The sequence below is a fragment of the Oryx dammah genome, unplaced genomic scaffold (genome assembly GCF_014754425.2).
Source record: "Oryx dammah isolate SB20612 unplaced genomic scaffold, SCBI_Odam_1.1 HiC_scaffold_23, whole genome shotgun sequence".
Taxonomy (NCBI): Eukaryota; Metazoa; Chordata; class Mammalia; order Artiodactyla; family Bovidae; genus Oryx; species Oryx dammah.
In genome coordinates, this window is record NW_024070207.1 from 58,216,610 (window position 1) to 58,234,153 (window position 17,544).

At 54.6% G+C, this 17,544-nt stretch overlaps 1 protein-coding gene across 6 annotated transcripts in view; it reads left to right on the top strand.

The window, feature by feature from the left end:
- IKBKG (inhibitor of nuclear factor kappa B kinase regulatory subunit gamma) overlaps positions 1–16,448 on the top strand; it is a 24,509-nt gene extending 8,061 nt beyond the window's left edge. For 4 of the 6 annotated variants that reach the window (XM_040265520.1, XM_040265522.1, XM_040265521.1 and 1 more), the window contains exons 2-10: positions 396–597; positions 2,360–2,571; positions 7,348–7,466; positions 9,864–10,016; positions 10,811–10,907; positions 11,918–12,061; positions 12,322–12,464; positions 12,641–12,702; positions 12,946–16,448. In XM_040265520.1, the coding sequence (XP_040121454.1) occupies positions 447–597; positions 2,360–2,571; positions 7,348–7,466; positions 9,864–10,016; positions 10,811–10,907; positions 11,918–12,061; positions 12,322–12,464; positions 12,641–12,702; positions 12,946–13,088 (1,224 nt within the window). In that variant the 5' untranslated portion in view covers positions 396–446 and the 3' untranslated portion in view covers positions 13,089–16,448. The remainder of the gene's footprint in view (positions 1–395; positions 598–2,359; positions 2,572–7,347; positions 7,467–9,863; positions 10,017–10,810; positions 10,908–11,917; positions 12,062–12,321; positions 12,465–12,640; positions 12,703–12,945) is intronic. The other 2 variants (XM_040265524.1, XM_040265523.1) reach the window with 1 other exon arrangement.
- The last annotated feature ends 1,096 nt before the right edge of the window (positions 16,449–17,544 follow it).

A 17,544-nucleotide genomic window follows, 5' to 3' on the forward strand; every position in this document is an offset into this window, starting at 1 on the left:
ATTCAACTCACTATACTAGGTGAGGGGCCACTCACCTCCACTTATGCTTGGAAGTGTGTGTGTGTGGGGTAGGATTCCCAGCATACCAACACATCCCTCCAAAACTAATTTTCTATGTGATTTCTCCTCTCTGGTGATATTCTTAACTTCAGCTTACAGTTTACAAGCAGTGCTGAACCATGACCTTTCCAAGCCCCACAGAAGAGCCTGCACCTCCCTTAGGAATGGGACTGTGTGCTACGTCTTCGACCAGAAAGCCTATGTTACCATCTCTTTCCACTTGCCAGCATGCTCATCATTTTGCTTGAAGTGTAATGCCAGGACTCCTCGTCCTGCAGGATAGGAGAATTCTGTATAGGTCTCTTCATATCCTCCCCTTGCTAACTCTCTTTCAGGCCCTGACGTGTTGGATGAGCAGGCCCCCCTGAAAGAGTCCACTGTGTGAGATGGTGCAGCCGAGTGGTGGCCCGGCAGGGGACCAGGACATGCTAGGTGAAGAGTCTTCTCTGGGGAAGCCAGCCATGCTCCACGTGCCTTCAGAGCAGGGCACCCCTGAGACCTTCCAGCGCTGTCTGGAGGAGAATCAAGAGCTCCGAGGTGAGGGCGACAGTGGGCGGGTAGAGTCAAATGTCTGGGGAGCAGGTCCTGCTGGGGGAGTTGACCCCACTCACCCAGTGCCTCTGTGTTTTCTGGGACTGAGGTGGGCAGGCGCTCGAGAACCAGTTTGTGGCTCTGGCTCAGCCAGCCTCCTTCCTTCATTTCCTGTGGGGTTCTCTGGAAGTGACTCACAGCTACAGAGTGCCATCCAGAATGTTTAGAGTCAGGACCAACACTGGGGAGGGGAGGGCAGTGAAGAAGAAGGGGCGGGCAGAGGGAGAAGCTGGGCTGCCCTCCCTCCAAGGAGCTCTGGAGCTGAGGTGACCTTTTTGGGTTGTCCCTGTCGGGCCAAGGCCGCCAGGCTCCTGTGTCTCTGTACTGATCAGCCATTGTTGTCATTCAGTCACTCTGTCGTGTGTCTGACTCTCTGCGACCCCATGGACAGAAGCATCAAACAATATCCTGGAAAGGGGCGTGGCTACCTGAGGAAGGGTGTGGCTATTTTAAGGGGCGTGGCCTGCTCCAGAAAGAGTTGTAGTCTGCTCTGGGCTAGGCTGGGACTTCCTAGGAAGGGCCCCTGGGCGGCTTTGGGGAAGGGACATCCGGGCCACTGTGGGTGGACTGTCAATCGTCCCCCCTCCAGGTAAGACAACCAACAATATCCCCCAGGTGTCATTAAATATGTTTCTGTGTTGGGGCCGCATTGAGCTGGCAGCCAAGTTTGGGGCAGGGAGACAGCTCGCTCTCCACAGCTACATGTGTGGTCTGAGCTCATCCCCAGGACAGTGGGGGCTGATGGGGGCACCGTGGGCCTGAGGCAGAAAGCCCTGTCTCAGATCAGTCTCTCCCTTACAGGGCTGGAGTGTTATGGGGACTGTGGTACATAGAAGGAGGCTCTGGAGCCAGGCTCAGGAGCCATTGTGGTTCTAGCGAAAGAATGTTCCATCAGAAGGCCTATTTAGCTCGTTGGGGGTTCTGAACAGAGAGGGGGCCCCCTCTAATCCAGTTCTGTGGTAGCTAGCACCTTCACAGGCCATGGATCCGTTTTGTCAGTACCAGGGGTGAGCTGCTGCTTGGGGGTGTCCCTGGGTGGGTGGCTCTCCTTTCCTCAGCCCTTGCTGACTGCCCGGGAAGAGGAGGACAAAGTGGTTCTTGAAGCTGTCTTGTGCACCAGGCACTTTGGCTGCTTTTCCATGTTACCCGTCCTGTCTCTGAGATGGGGATGCTTGTCCCCATTGAACGTGTACACGAGGATGGTGAGGCTCAGAGAACTCGCTTGCTCCGAGACTTCTGGCCCTGTCCCCCAGACCCCCCTCAGTCTGGGGCCAGCAGAGCTCGGGGAAGTTTGCCCCCAGTGTGATCCTGAAGGCAGTGACCGAGGGGCCTGCTCTGACCCATGCAGAAGGCAGATGAGTTCCAGAGTCACTTACAAAGAACAAATAAACTGACATTTGACATGTTTTTTTTTTTTTTTTTTTTGCCACACTGTGCGGCTTGTGGGACCTCAGTTCCCTGACCAGGAATTGAACCCGGGCCAGGGCAGTGAAAGCACTGGGTCCCAACCACAAGGCCACTAGGGACTCCCTGACATGTGTTTTTAAGTGAAGCTTTTGTGGACACTGGGGGCATGTCATTTGCGCAGCTGACCTTGAAAGTGATCAGCAAAACGAGGGAGTGTTGGGAAGACGTCCCAGTGGGGGAGTCCTCAGGGCAGTGGGGGGCCGCAGGCCCTGGGCTCATCTGGCCCCAGCCATCTCTGCAGACGCCATCCGCCAGAGCAACCAGATGCTGCGCGAGCGCTGTGAGGAGCTGCAGCGTTTCCAGGGCAACCAGAGGGAGGAGAAGGCCTTCCTCATGCAGAAGTTCCAGGAGGCCCGGGACTTGGTGGCGAGGCTGAGCCTAGAGAAGCGCGAACTGCGCCAGCAGAGGGAGCAGGCCCTACAGGAGGTGGAACGCCTGAAGACATGCCAGCAGGTAAGGACCTGGCTGCCTGCTTGGGGGCACCGGGGTGGGGGGCTCCTGGAGTTGGGGAAAGCTGTTATTCTCCCAGTTATGGCATCACCCGCTGGCTGGGATATGGGTTGAAATCAGTAAAGATAAAGGAACGGAGGGCAAGTCCAGGAGAGACGGAGCCATACATGACAGTGTGCCCTCTGGAGACTTGTAGGGGGCGTCATTCCCGGAGGCCTGGGGCGCCTCTATGGCTCCCCTTAGGTACTTGATTTCTGGGCCCCAGAGATCAAGCTGGTACATGTGGCCCAGGGTCTGGCCAGAAATCACGCTGCTGGCAGTGTAGACAGCCTGGTGGGGCCCTCGGGGAGTGTCTCAGGTTTCTGGGGCTGCTGTAACAGAGTACCACAAATAGGGTAGGTGGAAGCCACAGAAATGTGTGGTCTGCCAGTTATGGAGGCCGGAAGTCCATGATCCAGGCGTGGACAGGGTTGGTTCCTTCTGAGGGCAGGATCTGGTCCAAGCCTGTCTCCTAGCCTCAGGTACCTGCTGGGAGAACTCAGTGTTCCGTGGTTTGCAAACACACTGTCACGTGGCCTTCTCCTTGGGTGTCTGGGCATCTTTCCTCATCTTATGAAGACACAAGTGCCAAAGAGCAGTTCAACCGGCCTTTAGGTAAAGGGGTAGGAACCGGTTTTGTTTGGTAACCACTGTCAGCAGACGAAAGCACCGGGCACCCTTCTGATTGGCACAGGGGTGCCGGTGATTTGAAGAGACAGTGAGATGGGGTCAGCAAGCAGGGTCTCGAGTGAAAACCCATGGCGGGTTGGTCAGGGTCAATGTGGTGAGGTCAGCAGCGTCCGTCCCCGGGGTCAGTTCTTGGATGTTACAATTCCATCCTACTCAGAGATGGGTAGACTCAGGCCCTGTCCTTCCTGAGGATCCCATTTCAAAGGAATGACTCTCAGGTCCTCGAGAAAGCCTCTCCTGGGTTGTTGGAGGTACACGGACATCTCAAAGGGCCAGAGCAGGGGTTCACATGTGGGGAGCCTTCTTAGGAAAGACTTGGAGAAAGGAGGGGTGCTCAGTCAAATGTTGGCTGGAACAAACTACATTCTCTTGCTAGCTCTGTTTTCTCAGATGGGGACTCAAAAGGGAGCTGGGTCGGCCCAGGGTCCTGACCTTAGGCTGCAAGAAGTCACAGTAGAGCTTGCTCAATTGTCCAAGTCTTTTGTAGTTCTCAGGAGTCACTGGATCAGAGGCCCGCTCTCCTCCAGTGTGACCTCATCTTCACACCATTACATCTGCAGTGACCGTGTCTCTAGGTCAGATGCCTTTGACACGTACTGCAGGTTAGTTCAGTTCAGTTCAGTCACTCAGTTGTTTCCGACTCTATGCAACCCCATGGACTGCAGCATGCCAGGCCTCCCTGTCCATTACCAACTCCCAGAGTTTACTCAAAACTCATGTCCATTGAGTTAGTGATGCCATCCAACCATCTCTTCCTCTGTCATCCCCTTCTCCTTCCGTCTTTAGTCTTTCCCAGCATCAGGGTCTTTTCCAGTGAGTCAGCTCTTCGTATCAGGTGGCCAAAGGATTGGAGTTTCAGCTTCAACATCAATCCTTGCAATGAACATTCAGGACTGATTTCCTTTAAGCTGGACTCGTTGGATCTCCTTCCAGTCCAAGGGACTCTGAAGAGTCTTCTCCAGCATCATAGTTCAAAAGCATCAATTCTTCGGTGCTCAGGTTAGGCCTAACTGTGGGTTAGGCTGTGGCCATACCACTTTGGGGCCACCAGTAAAGCCACTACCACCCTGAACTGGTGCAGAAGGGAGGAGGAGAAGGCTGCTGTTCTCAGAATGCCTGCAGAGCATCCACCTGCCCTGTACTTACGGGATGGGATGCTGGCTTCACAGTAGTGATCAGAGCCACTGCCAAAGCCCTATTGCTAGCTGACAAGTCTGACAGTAGTGGGTATTGGAGAGGCTATGGCTTCATGTTGCTGCTGGAAGCATCAATTGGTGACACTGCTTTGAAAAACCATCTGGCATTTTTTCTTCAAGTTGAAAGTTCAGGTCACCCTCACCTTGTCAGTTGTACCCCAGGTGTATACATAAGAGAAACTGTTGCACATGGACAGCAGGTGATAGGGATAAGATGTTAACCCTGGAGAAACCAGAATAAAACTCATATACCATAAAATTCGCCCCTTGAAAGTGTAGAATTCAATTGTTTTTAGTATAGTCTTAGAGTTGGCCAACCATCTCTTTCCTTTATGTAGTTCCAAAACCGCAAGAAGAAACCCCAGGAAGAAACCGTGTCCCCATGAGGTGTCACTCTGCAGTCCCATCCCCCCAAGCCCCAGGTACCTGCACATCTCCTGTGAGTGGAATCCTGCAATGTATGGCTCTTGTGTCTGGCTACTTTCTCTCAGCATCATGTTTTTGAGGTTCATCCATGCTGTAGTTTGTCCAAGTACCTCATTTCACTTTATGGCTGGATGATATTCCAGTATAGAGAGTATAGAGATGATATTCAGTCTTCATTTGATGGACATCTGGGTCATTTCTACTCTGGCTGTTAGGAGTAATGCTGCTATGAACATTTCTGTGCCGACATGAGTTTTCATTTCTTTCAGGTAGATATCTAGGAGTTCACCCATTTTTTAGAACCAGATTCCAGACACCATGTGATTTTTTTCCATAAAAAGTTCCACGTGGATCTTTAAGAAATGACTTTGAAAGAAACATAACCACAACAGCACTGTCGCATGTAAAATTGTACCATTACCTGCTAAGTGTCATCAAATAGATTCTAAGATACATCTTGACAGGATTTCCTGATGGATCTCACGTGAGCTGTGAGAGGCAGATGGGAATCAAGAAGGACTTGAAGGTTTTGTCCTGCCAACTATAGCATGGGTTAGTCATCTACTGGTAACAAGGAAGGCCATGAGTGGAACTGGCTTCTGGGGATGATCAGGAGTATAGTTTTACTGAGGTTAGTTTTGAGAGGATGACTAGATATCCAAGTGGAGATATTCATCTAACAGGACAGGTGGTGTGGGCTATTTGCACTCTTAGATGGGGAAAGTCTCACTAAGTTGCCATCGAGTAAGCCTGGAAGACAGGACATGAGCCATATGGATATCTGGGGAAAGACTGTTTTAAAGGAGGAGAGGAGTGCAGAGGTCCTGAGGCAGAAGCTTACCTGTAATGTTCAGGGAAGACTAAAGAGGCAAGCATAGCTGGGGCAGAATGGAGAGGGGTTGAGGAAGTAGTCATGGTGGAGACTAGTCATGTGGGATTAGTAAGCCAGTGGAAGGATTCAGGCTTTGATCCTGAGTGTGACAGGAACCGGGGGAGGGGGCTGTGCTATGTGGATTCCTCTGGAGTGTGGGGGATATTATGGATTGTTATGTTTCCCCCAAAGAAATGTCCATATCCTAACCCCTAGTACCTCAAAATGTGACCTTAGTTAAACATGAGGTCTTTGCAGATATAACCAAGTTAAGGTGAGGGCACAGTAGCTGAGGATGGGTTTAAATCCAATGACTGGTGTCCTTAGAAGAGAAGCAGACATACAGGGAAGATGGTCACGTGATGATGGAGGCAGAGATGGAGTGATGCAGCTACAGCTGATGAATACCAAGGACCGCTGGCCACCCCCAGAAGCCAAGGCAGTGGGCTGGAGCTGATCCTCCCTCAAAGCCCTCAGAACTATCCAGCGCTGCTGACACCTTGCTCTTGGACTCCTGGCCTCTAGAAAGCAATCTGTTTCTGTTATCTTAACCACCTGCCAAATTTGTGGTCCTTTTGGGCAGCCCTGGGGAATTCCTACAGCCACAGGGGTAGAACTTGGAGCCTGGGCAAGCTTATTGCAGCTGCTCAGTAAGGGACTCTCAGCGGGCTGGGCCCAGTGGTGGGCTGGAGTGTGGGCGTTAATCCATAGGGTGTGCCCATGGGCTTTGAGGTGGAGAAGTTAGACAGGTAGTCAGATAGCTAAGTTGGGTTGTAAGAGACAAGTCTGTCCTGGAGGTAGGACTCTGGAAAGTCTCAGCCTGTGGAGGGTACTGAAGGCCTTGAGACAGAGCAGGTCATCCTCACATGTGTATACATGGAGAGGGTCACAGGCCTGAGACTGCCTTTGAGAAGGAATGGTGGGCGGGGCTGTGTGCACATGTGTGAGTGCACGAGTGTGTGTGTGCAGGCCCCCAGGCCTGGCTGGGAGGTCTGCGTGGTGGTTGGTACTGAGGGGCGGGGAAAGCCGAGGACTGGGGCTTGACCCTGGGCTTGAGCAGGCCTTGGTCTCGGGACTGGAGTCTGGACAGCTTGAAGGGAGTTGGGCAAAGGGGAGTTGGGCCAACTCTTGCATCTTGTTGCTTGTGCAAGTCTTCTGGAAATGGTATCAGTCCACATCACCTTCAAGTGGCCTGGGGCCCGTGGAGCAGAGTGTGTATCTTTGTCACTCTGTTTGAGTCTTGCCTTCCTCGGCACTGAGTCTCAGAGGTGGAGAGGCTCCCATGTCCCTGCCTCTCCTTTTTCCCCATCTGCAGGGATGAGGAAGGCCTGGGAGGGGGTGCTCACGAGATGGGATCTCTTTCCACTGCTTCAGTTGCCTGGATGAGGGGGAGATGCTTCCAGAGGTGGAGGTTAGTTGAGGGGGACCGCTGAGGGCAGCCCTCAGGAGGCCTGTCACCGTGTTTCCAGGCTTCCCCGGGGACTTGAGTTTGCAAGGGGCAGGCAGCTGGCAAAAACCACTGCTGACAGAAAGTGGCTCTTTTTTTTTTTCATGCAGCAGATGGCTGAGGACAAGGCCTCAGTGAAAGCCCAGGTAACATCCTTGCTGGGGGAGCTGCAGGAGAGCCAGAGTCGCTTGGAGGCTGCCACTAAGGAGCGCCAGGCTTTGGAGAGCAGGTGAAGTGACAGGGAGGGCGAGCCCAGCCCGAGGCCACTGCCAGGGCTCCCGAGGAGAACAGGACCCTTCGGGAGCTTCCAGAAATGTCCTCTGTGACAGGACACACAGGACTGGGGGTACTGGGCGTCCAGGACCTGGGTCTCAGTGCACCTGTGGGCTCTGTGACCTTCTGCTGGACTTTGTCTTCTTTACTGAGTGGGTGTTTCTGGGGTGGCATGGAAGGGCAAGCCCGTGGGCTGCAGGGAAGCCCTCCCAGCTGAGAATGATGACAAGGAATGGGCACACACCAGGACCCCCAAGGGCAGAAGACACGGGTTAGGGGTGAAGACCCCCATGCCTTTGGTTCCCTCTCTCCCTCCCTTGAGGGGTCCCCAGCACGCTTCCTTCACAGGCAGCAACAGAGGCCCCCCCCTGGAGACCTAGGGAGCCCACTTGAGACTCAGCGCCATGAGTTTTATTGAGGGCTGATGGCTGCCAGGCATGTGCCAAACTTCCTGACTCCCAGAGGAAAGCCGGTGCACCCTGTAAACCACCCTGTGGTGCCAACAGCTGAGGCACAGAGACCACCCTTATCAGTAGAGAAAGTGTCTCATCAATGTCAAGGACTCACACCAGCCTACTGCCCAGGCACCATCCCCAGGCCATCCTTGCACACCGGCCCTTCTGAAGTCAGCATCCTTAGGTCCTCTGGTTGCTCTCTTCTGCAGTGGGAGGTTTCTGCAAGTGAGGTTATTGGGTCAAAGGGCACGGATGTTTCTGTGGATCTCACGCCGCTCCACTGCAGATGCCCCAGACCGATGGGTTTCAGCTACAGGGTGGCCCCAGCCCTCGCAGCACTGGAGGTGGTCAGGGTGCCCCGGGCGGTGTTCGGGATGCCTTCCTGAAGGAGGCTGGGGGAACAGGCAGGAGGTAAGCGTGTGTGAGCGTGCTGCCCTCTAGGAAACGGATGGCGAGCAGAGAGGCCACTCAAGGATGAGCCTACTGGCTCTGGGATTGTCGCATCCTGCCGCCTCCCCAGACATGCCTCAATCACTCAGTGCTGGGAAAAGGCACATGTAATTTTTAGGATACTCTGGTATCTTCTCTGCCTATCTTTTTTTCTGTGCACCTAAAAGAAGCTGCTGGAGTTGGGACACTGTCAATGCAGTTTTGTAACTGCCTTTGGTCCTCTGTGGAGAAGGCAATGGCACCCCACTCCAGTACTCTTGCCTGGAAAATCCCATGGACGGCGGAGCCTGGAAGGCTGCAGTCCATGGGGTCGCTAAGGGTCGGACACGACTGAGCGACTTCACTTTCACTTTTCACTTTCCTGCGTTGGAGAAGGAAATGGCAATCCACTCCAGTGTTCTTGCCTGGAGAATCCCAGGGATGGGGGTGCCTGGTGGGCTGCCGTCTGTGGGGTCTCACAGAGTCGGACATGACTGAAGCGACTTAGCAGAAGCAGTAGCAGTTGGTCCTCTAACGACCCTGGAGGGCCGTTATTCCAGCAGTTATAGGCTCTTGGGCACCCTGCTTTCCTATCACCCCACCTCCACTTCGACCCCCTTGGCTGAGCACGTATGTGCTGAACTACAGAGCTCAGGGCAGGAGGCGTCTCCCATCAGGCCCCTGGCAGGTGGCAGTCCCATCCGATGATGGCAGTGACAGGGCTGGGTTTTGTCAGCTCACAGACGGGATCTGCGTCTGATAGACTGGCCCAGGCGTGGAGTTGCTGGGACCAGAGTCGATCTCCAGCAGCCTCCCGCCATCACCCTGCAGTGGGGCTGAGGCAGCCTCAGTCCAGCAGTTGGCCTGGCCAAAGCCTGGACCCAGAGTGCAAGGTGCTGTTTGGACGTAGGAGACCCAGGGCAGTGGGGGGTGCTGGGCCATCAGTGCTGTGTACCCACAGGCAGGCAAGTAGGAGGCTCTTTGGGCAGGTGTGGAGCCTGCATGGCCTCTGGAGCAGTGCCCCTTTCTGGCTCCCCCCCATTTCTCACTTCTCCCTCCCCACCTTCTAGAAATTCTATCAAGGCTGGCTGTCTCTACTTCCTTTCCTTGTAGTCCCTCCCGACCCATCCACTAGATGGCCCTGGCCAGCGCACCCAGCACCCGTCTGTGGTAACCTCATGGGCAGTTCCTAGGGCTCCTCTCCCCTGGGACCATCTCCTTTACCCCCAGAACAGCCTTCCTGAATGGCTGTCCCCAGCCCAAACCCGCCCCGAGCCAGGCGCCCTGCAGTCGTCCCTGTCTCCCCAGCCAGTGCCCACCCTGGGGTCACCTGGAGGCCTCCCCCTTCATTGCCCTGTGCCAGGACTGGTCCCCTGCCCTGGTGTCCGTCTTGTACCATGTGGCAGGGGTGCTGGGCTGGCCGGTGCCCGCCCCCGCTGGGCCTGTCTGTGACCTCCGCTTCCTCGCAGGGCCCGGGTGGCCAGCGAACAGGCCCGGCAGCTGGAGAGCGAGCGGGAGGCGCTGCAACAGCGGCACAGCGTGCAGGTGGACCAGCTGCGTCTGCAGAACCAGAACATGGAGGCTGCCCTGCGCATGGAACGCCAGGCCGCCTCGGAGGAGAAGTGAGTGGGATGCGGTGAGGGGGAGCCCAACGCTGTCCCTGACTGTCGTCATACCCCAGCTAGGCGTCCTGGAGAGGGTGACATCCTTCACTCTCCCATCCACATTCCAATTCCACCCTCTGGCCCACAAGTTCACAGCGTCCTGTCGAGGATCCTGCTTTGTCTTTGATGGAGTGTCTTTTGAGTCTTCTTTCATCTCAAACCATCCTCCTGGTTTTCTGGATTCTTCATGAAGTTGACTTTTTTGAAGGGGACTTTAGTTTTATTTTTTGCACATAAAAATACATATTCTTATGAAAAAGAACTATGTCTTCCAGAATAAAAAATACTTAGAGACTGATGTATTACATTTTTATAAATCTCCTTCATTATTGTCTCTGGTTCACTAAAAATTGCTGGACTCTCCTGTCCGCTGCTGCTGTGGTCAGTCTGTTGTGACAGGTTTTTTATTGTTTTTCTTTCTTTTTTGTTATAATACGTTTTGATTGAAGTTATTTAGTTTTTGTTGTGATATGTTTTGATTGAAGTACATGAAGAAAAGCCAACCCCACAGAAATGTGTAGTTGGACCAAAGCTCTGCTTTGTGATACACATTGCTTTCTATACTGTTTTGAAAATGTGTGATTTAAGAAAAAGGATATGAACTAGGTAGCAAAGCTTGCCTCGGAGCCGATGGCCTGCAAGGCCCAGAGGCACCCCAGAAGCCACATTCTGGCCTTCAGCCTTGAGGGGAAGGAAGGGGGTGGAGTTGGACGCTGTGGCTGGATCAGGACAAGATGGTTTCTTTTCCTCAGGCGGAAGCTGGCCCAGCTGCAGGTGGCTTATCACCAGCTCTTCCAAGAGTATGACAGCCACATCAAGAGCAGCATGGTGAGCAGTGAGCGGAACCGAGTGAGTATTGGGGGGGTGTCTTCTGGGTGTTGGGGACTGACCTGTCCCTGGCTCCTCTCCCTGCAGTCCGGGAGCTGATCCCATCCCCTAGATCCGGGATATTGGAAGTCAAGGCCCTACCTTAACAGACTCACAGAGCTGGCTTTGGAGAGGGATACTCGATTCACCCTAGAGCTTGGTCAGGGCCCTGGAGTGATGGGTCAGGCCAGACGGTGGGGGGAGGTGGAGACACTTGGGCTGTGTTGTTTGCTGCCCATGGTGGATGGAGGGGAGGGTGCCTCCAGATGCTCTGCCCTGAGCAGGATCACGCTTGTCTCCATGGCTGCTCCCGCCTGCCAGGCGTCCCCTGGGAATGTTTCTGTATCAGTCTTGAAGATGACTGGGAGCCCTGTGCTCGTTGGTCGTCATCAGACCTATCCTGAGTGTAGTTTCTAGTGATCACATTTCAAGGATATAGTTAAACAGAAACATACTTGGAAGAGACTTATAAGGGTAAAGCCTGAAACTGGGTCACATGATGAAAAGCTAGTTACAAAAACGTGGCCCTTTGACCTCAAGAGGGAAGGCTGGGTGTTGTGTGTGTGTGTATGTGTGTGCATCTGTGTGTGTGAGTGTGTCTCTGTGGGTGTGGTGGGGGTGGGGGCAGGAAAGGGGGTTGTGGGGCATCTGTGAGGTGGCATCACGGGGGAACCTATGAGACTTGGCTTAGTGGGCACATAGTGGAGCACTAGGGCATGAGACTGGCCTGCGTGGAGTGGGTGGCCCCTGTCCCTTGGAGGGTTGGACGAGGACTGTACAGTTCAGGATGGAATGTCAGCCTGGGGGAGGTTGTGCCAGGTGACCCCAGTGGTCCTCGCCGGCCTCCTCTGCCTTTCCTGTGCCTTGCACAATGCCCCGTCTTTGGTTCCTTTTGGTCCTCCTCCCCAGGAGCAGTGGCTGGCCCGGGGATGGCCCGGCCTCCATGGCCGGGCCGGATGGGGCTCCGTCAGCTCCCTGTCCCCCACATCTAGGGACTGCAGCTGGAGGATCTCAAGCAGCAGCTCCAGCAGGCTGAGGAGGCCCTGGTGGCCAAACAGGAAGTGATTGACAAGCTGAAGGAGGAGGCGGAACAGCACAAGATCGTGATGGAGACTGTCCCAGTGCTAAAAGCCCAGGTGAGGGCTCACCCCTGTGGCTGGCCTGCGGGGGTATAGGCTGGGACGTGAGGGCTGGGACCTGCCATGTGTTGGGTGTCATTTGGTAGTGGCCTCTCAGAAAGGCTCTGAGCCCCTCGAGATGTTCCTCGAACTCGCAATGCCCTGGTGGTGACCGTCTTCATGCTGAGGGGCTCTGCAGTCCCCCTCCCAGCGTTCCCTGGGCCTGGCATGGAGCGGCAGATGGACAGCATGTGCTGCCCCTCTCTTGGTTTTGCCAGGCGGATATCTACAAGGCAGACTTCCAGGCTGAGAGGCAGGCCCGGGAGAAGCTGGCTGAGAAGAAGGAATTCCTGCAAGAACAGCTGGAGCAGCTGCAGAGGGAATACAGCAGGCTGAAGACCAGCTGTCAGGAGTCAGCCAGGTGAGTGTCGGAGCACAGGCCCCACGGGCAGTGGCACTGGGTCCTGGGCCTGTCAGGTCAAGGTGGGGCTGGCCTCGCCCTCCCCACCTTGCACCCCATCCTTTCCCCAGCCTCGTGCATTCTGGAGACGTGACTCAGATGTGTTGATTGGACACTTTTCTTTTCTTTTCTCAAAGGATTGAAGACATGAGGAAGCGGCATGTTGAGGTCTCCCAGCCCCCCTTAACCCCTGCCCCAGGTGAGCGAGCAGTGGGAGGAGGCACGATGGATCCCAATACTATGGGGGAAGAGGGAACTGGATGTGGCCCCCTCCTCCCCATCAGTACACCCCTACCCCAGGGGTGGGCCAAAAAGGGAGATGCTAGCCTTGGTGACTCAGGTGGTCGTAGCCCAGGTGTCGGTCCTCGCCTTGCCCCACAGTTGGTGCAGGGGGACACACACATGAAGCCCACCCCGACTGGTGCCTGATCTCTTTCCCCAGCTCATCACTCCTTTAACCTGGCCCTGCCCAGCCAGAGGAGAAGCCCCCCTGACGAGCCGCCCAACTTCTGCTGCCCCAAGTGTCAGTATCAGGCTCCTGACATGGACACCCTGCAGATACACGTCATGGAGTGCATCGAGTAGGGCTGCAGGCCACCAGGCAGCCCAGGACCGTGCTCTCTGCTGCTTTCCTCTCCTGTCTGCCTGGGCCTGAACTAGGGGCAGCTGACACAGAGTGGGCGCCCTCTCTGAACCCCAAGACCTAGCCACAGGCCCCCATGCTTCCACACCCTCGTTTATGGGTTCACCTCTCTTAGGGCAACACAGAGCCCCAGCGAGGCCCACCACTGTGCCCTTTTGTTTCGTTCTGTCTACCTGAGCTGCTTGGCTCTGGGGTTCACACTTTTTCCACCTGTGCTGGGAAGGTCACGAGCCACAGCCGGGGCTCCTGGACACTGGCTTCCCAGGCTGAGGTGGGCAGAGCCTTCCTCCCAGCCACCTGGCACAGCACCTAGGGTGCAGGTCTTGTAAGCTGGGTGCTGTTCCCTTGGCGGCTGCAGCACATTGGACTGATGCTGTCTGTTACTACTGGACATTGGGGTTGTCGCTGTGGTACAAAATCCTTGTGCATCTCTCATACGTACCTTGGGTTGGATCCTTCAAAGCGGCACCATTGAGTATCCACCAGGGCTAGACAGCACTGAGGCCCCTACCCTGGTGTGCCTTCCTGCTCTCCCCACAGCTCTGCCATGGGTGATGGTGTCCAAGAGTGGGGGGGCTTGTGCCCATCCCACAAAGTGAGCTCCTCTCTGTTAAGAGTAAGCTTGACTTATCTTTGCAGAGCTTGAAGGGTCCTTTTCAGTTCTGGTATAAATGGCCTGCTTGGATTTTTTTACCTATTTTTCTATTGGGCGGTTAGTCTTTTATTCCTTGACTTACAAGAGCTCTTTGGTCATTAGGGAGATCGACTCTTTTCGTGTGTGATGTAACCCGCGGTTATCTCTTCTTCCTGACTTGGTACCAGTGTGTTTGCACTGGAGCCTGTTCTTTGTCGTTTCATTTATCCTGCATAACTTCGGGTTTAGCATTGTCACCACCTCTTGGTCTGAGGAGGTGTGCATGCTACAGGTACACTTGCCCCATGCTGCCTGATGCTGCAATGCACCCTGGTCCTCCCCAGGAGCGCTGCCACCAAAGTCTGTGATGCTGTTCCCTGTGCCAGCCCCAGATACCCCAGCCTGGCCAACAGAAGCCACTTCACCATCTCTGGCAGAGTACCAACATCAGAGAACTCTTTTATAGTTTTGCAAGAATCTGGATATTTCCGAGGATGTCAATGCTGTGGGCATCAACCCTGTAATTGTGGTTTCCTTCTCAGCGCCCAGCATCCCTCTGTGCCCCAGGGGCTGCCTGGTTGGAAACGGGATGACACAGACCCCCGTCCCTGGGTTTTGTGCGGGACACCTGCTATCTGGCAGTGCCAGGGCGGACTAGGATCGGGATATCAGTCTGGCTAGATGAAGGCCCAGCCAGCATCCTGTTGTGAAAACAAGCCTGGGCTGGGAGCTTTCTTGTCATCTGCAGGGGTAGACTGATCTACTTCCTGAAGCCCAGTGTTCAGTTGCAGATGGTCCTTCAGGAACATGTTAAAGGCACAGATAGGTTCTCTGCTCATGGATGCTCTTTCAAACTGTATCCTGCAATTTTTCTACAAGAGCACTTGCCATTTTGGCGGAATGTGTTAGTTTCCTGTTGTTGCTGGAGCAGGTGACTTAGGCCTGGAGCAGGTGACTTAGGCCTCCCACTTCTGGAGGCCTAAGTCTGAAATCCAGGTGTGAGCAGGCTTTGTTCCTTCTAGAGGCCTCTCTCCCAGCTCCCAGTGGTCTTCCTCAGAATTCCTTGGCAGGTGGACATGTCTCTCCAGCATCTGCCTCTGTCTCTACATAGTCTTCTCCACTTTTTCTTCTCTTTCAAGGACACTTACTGGATTTGGAACCCCCCCCACCCCCACCCCCCGCCCTGAGTCATTCAGGATTACCTCATCTCCAGATACTTGCTTTCATCGCATCTACAAAGACCCTTTTTCCAAGTAAGATCACAGTCACACGTTCTGGGGGTCAGGACATGTGCATCTGTGTTGGCCACCGTTCAGCCCAGCACAGGGCCATCTTCTGGTGCCCACAGATGAGGACAGATGTGTTTGAAGGCAGGCATCTCTGGGATTGGCAGCTCTGTTGGAGGGCTTGTTCCCTGGGGTGATGGTGACCACTGCGCTCTGCAGAGGTAACACTGTGGTGAGGAAAAATGGAGTTGGGAGTGGGGTAGGTGCTTGTAGGCTCGGGGACTGTTGAGCCTCAGACCCTTCATCTCCAGCTGGACAGCGCTGCTGAGGCTGACGCACATGGCTAGGAGAAAGAGGATGACTCTGTTGGACCACTTGCATCCTGGGTGGTGGCTCCTGGCTGGGTAGGGATTGGTTTCGTGCTTCTAAGATGACACGTATACACCAGAGTGCTTCTCTGACCAGCTCCCTCCTCTGAAAGGGGGCTGCAAGAAGGGGAGACCCCAGAGTGGTGCAAGGTGGACATTCTTTGCCCCCCCAACCCAGGAGTGTTTCTGCAGCTCAGGCAGAGGCCCCCACCTAGGCAGCACAGTGGCTGTAGTGGGAGCTTCACACACGTTCCACCTCTGCCCCAGAGCAGCTGCTTTGGGGCTGACTGGGGACCGGTCGCTGGCCAGGACCCACTGCTGTCTGGAACTTTCTCTTCCTGCAGGCTGGGCACCCCTCACACCCGGCCTTCTGCCTCCCGTGGGGCTGACAGGATGTGAAAGACTGAAGGTTTTCAACCAGCCTTCTGAAACAAGGGACTGGATTCCTCCCGTGAGGAAAGCAGCCTGCCTGCGGGGTCAGCTGTGGCCCCTGGACCCTCATGACCATGGGTTTGGGTGGTGGAGATGGACAGATAGGACCTCCACGTTGGCATTGTCCATTGCTTCCACACACCCTGCTTCATTACCTGGTTAAGAGAATGCACGTTAAGAGCAGTCAAATAAGCACAATACAAAAGCATTTCTTCCTCATGAATGACTAGAATGACAGACTCAAACTAGACAAAAAGTGATGTCAAAATGGCAACAAACACCGACTTCCAGTGCCCTGTTGACAAGGCGTGGGGACCCACTGCCATGGGGCTGGTTGGGTGGGATGGACAAGCACATAGGGGGTGTCCTAGCCTCTTCAACCTGGCGACTTCAACACTGTCAGGCTGCTGGCTGCAGCAGCATCTGTAGCCACCAAAGGCCGTGGAGTAGGAGGCAGCACTTCTGGAGCCGTGGATACCTCGTCACCTGGAACCCACTATGGAGCATGTGGGTGTGAAAAAGCCAACAGACACAGTGATATATGAAGTGTGACCCCAATAAAAGACGGAGAGCTGTTGTGCATGCCCTGCTACCATTTGGATGGCTGTGGTGGTAGGATTACCAGTGATTAAGTTTGCGTTATGTGTTTATGTATTTTTCAGATGCGTATCATTTGCATGTATTACTTTGATAATGTATGTTACTGTGAACTTGGTCCGGGGTGGGTGCAGCCAAGGGATTTGCCTGCGAGTGGCTGGCGGCAGGTGGTACGAGGGCGGACTCCTTGTTTCTGAGCTGTGTGTGCACACTTGTGGGAATGGGGGCAGTGCTGCAGACAACAGAAACGTATTGTTTCCCAGTCGTGGAGGCTGGATGTCAGTTTCTCCTGATGGCCATGAGAGAGGGTGTGTTCCAGGCTTCTCTCCTGGGATGGGAGAGGCTGCGCCCTGTGTCTTCACGTCATCTTTCCTCCGTGTGTGTCTGCGTCTCCAAGTGTCCCCTGTTATAAGGACACAGTCCCATTGGATTAGGGCCACCCTCGTGACCTCCCTTTAACTCGATCACCCCTGAGAAGACCCAGTGTCCACATGCGGTGGCATCCTCAGGGCCTGCGGGTAAGGGCTGCCTGGTGTTTTCTTGGAGGGGACACATTTCCACCCATAATGTGGGATACCTAGCTGTTTTTTTTTTTTTTTCAAAAACGTCTTATTTCTTTTTGGCTCTGCTGTTTCTTTGTTGTTCCGAGGGCTTTCTCTAGTTGCGGTGCGCCAGCTTCTCCCTGCAGTGTCTTCTCTTGTTGCAGAGCCTGGGCTCTAGGTGTGCAGGCTCAGTAGTTGCTCCTTGGCATGTGGAGTCTTCCCGGCCCAGGGCTTGAACCCACATTTCCCACACTGGCAGGCGGATTCTTACCCACTGGACCACCAGAGAAGTCCCCAGCTCTGTTTGGTAGGAGGCTGAAGAGAGCATTTAGGTGACAGCATATAGGAGTCTGCTGTTAGAAAACAGCTGCTGCTCCACCTCCGTGGTGAATTGGAGGCCTTCTGTGGTCTGCTGCCTACTGATGGGTCAGAAAGGGGGCAGGGCTGAGTGTCTTCCTTGGCCACAGAAGGACATCATTGGAAGGGCCAGGCCTGACACATCCCTCGGCGGGCTTTGCCGAGGTGCAGAGGGCAGCAGTGGCTCCTTGGAGAGGAGCTGGAGCCCAGCAGTGTGTTCCCTAGGCCCGTCTGCGGTGTGA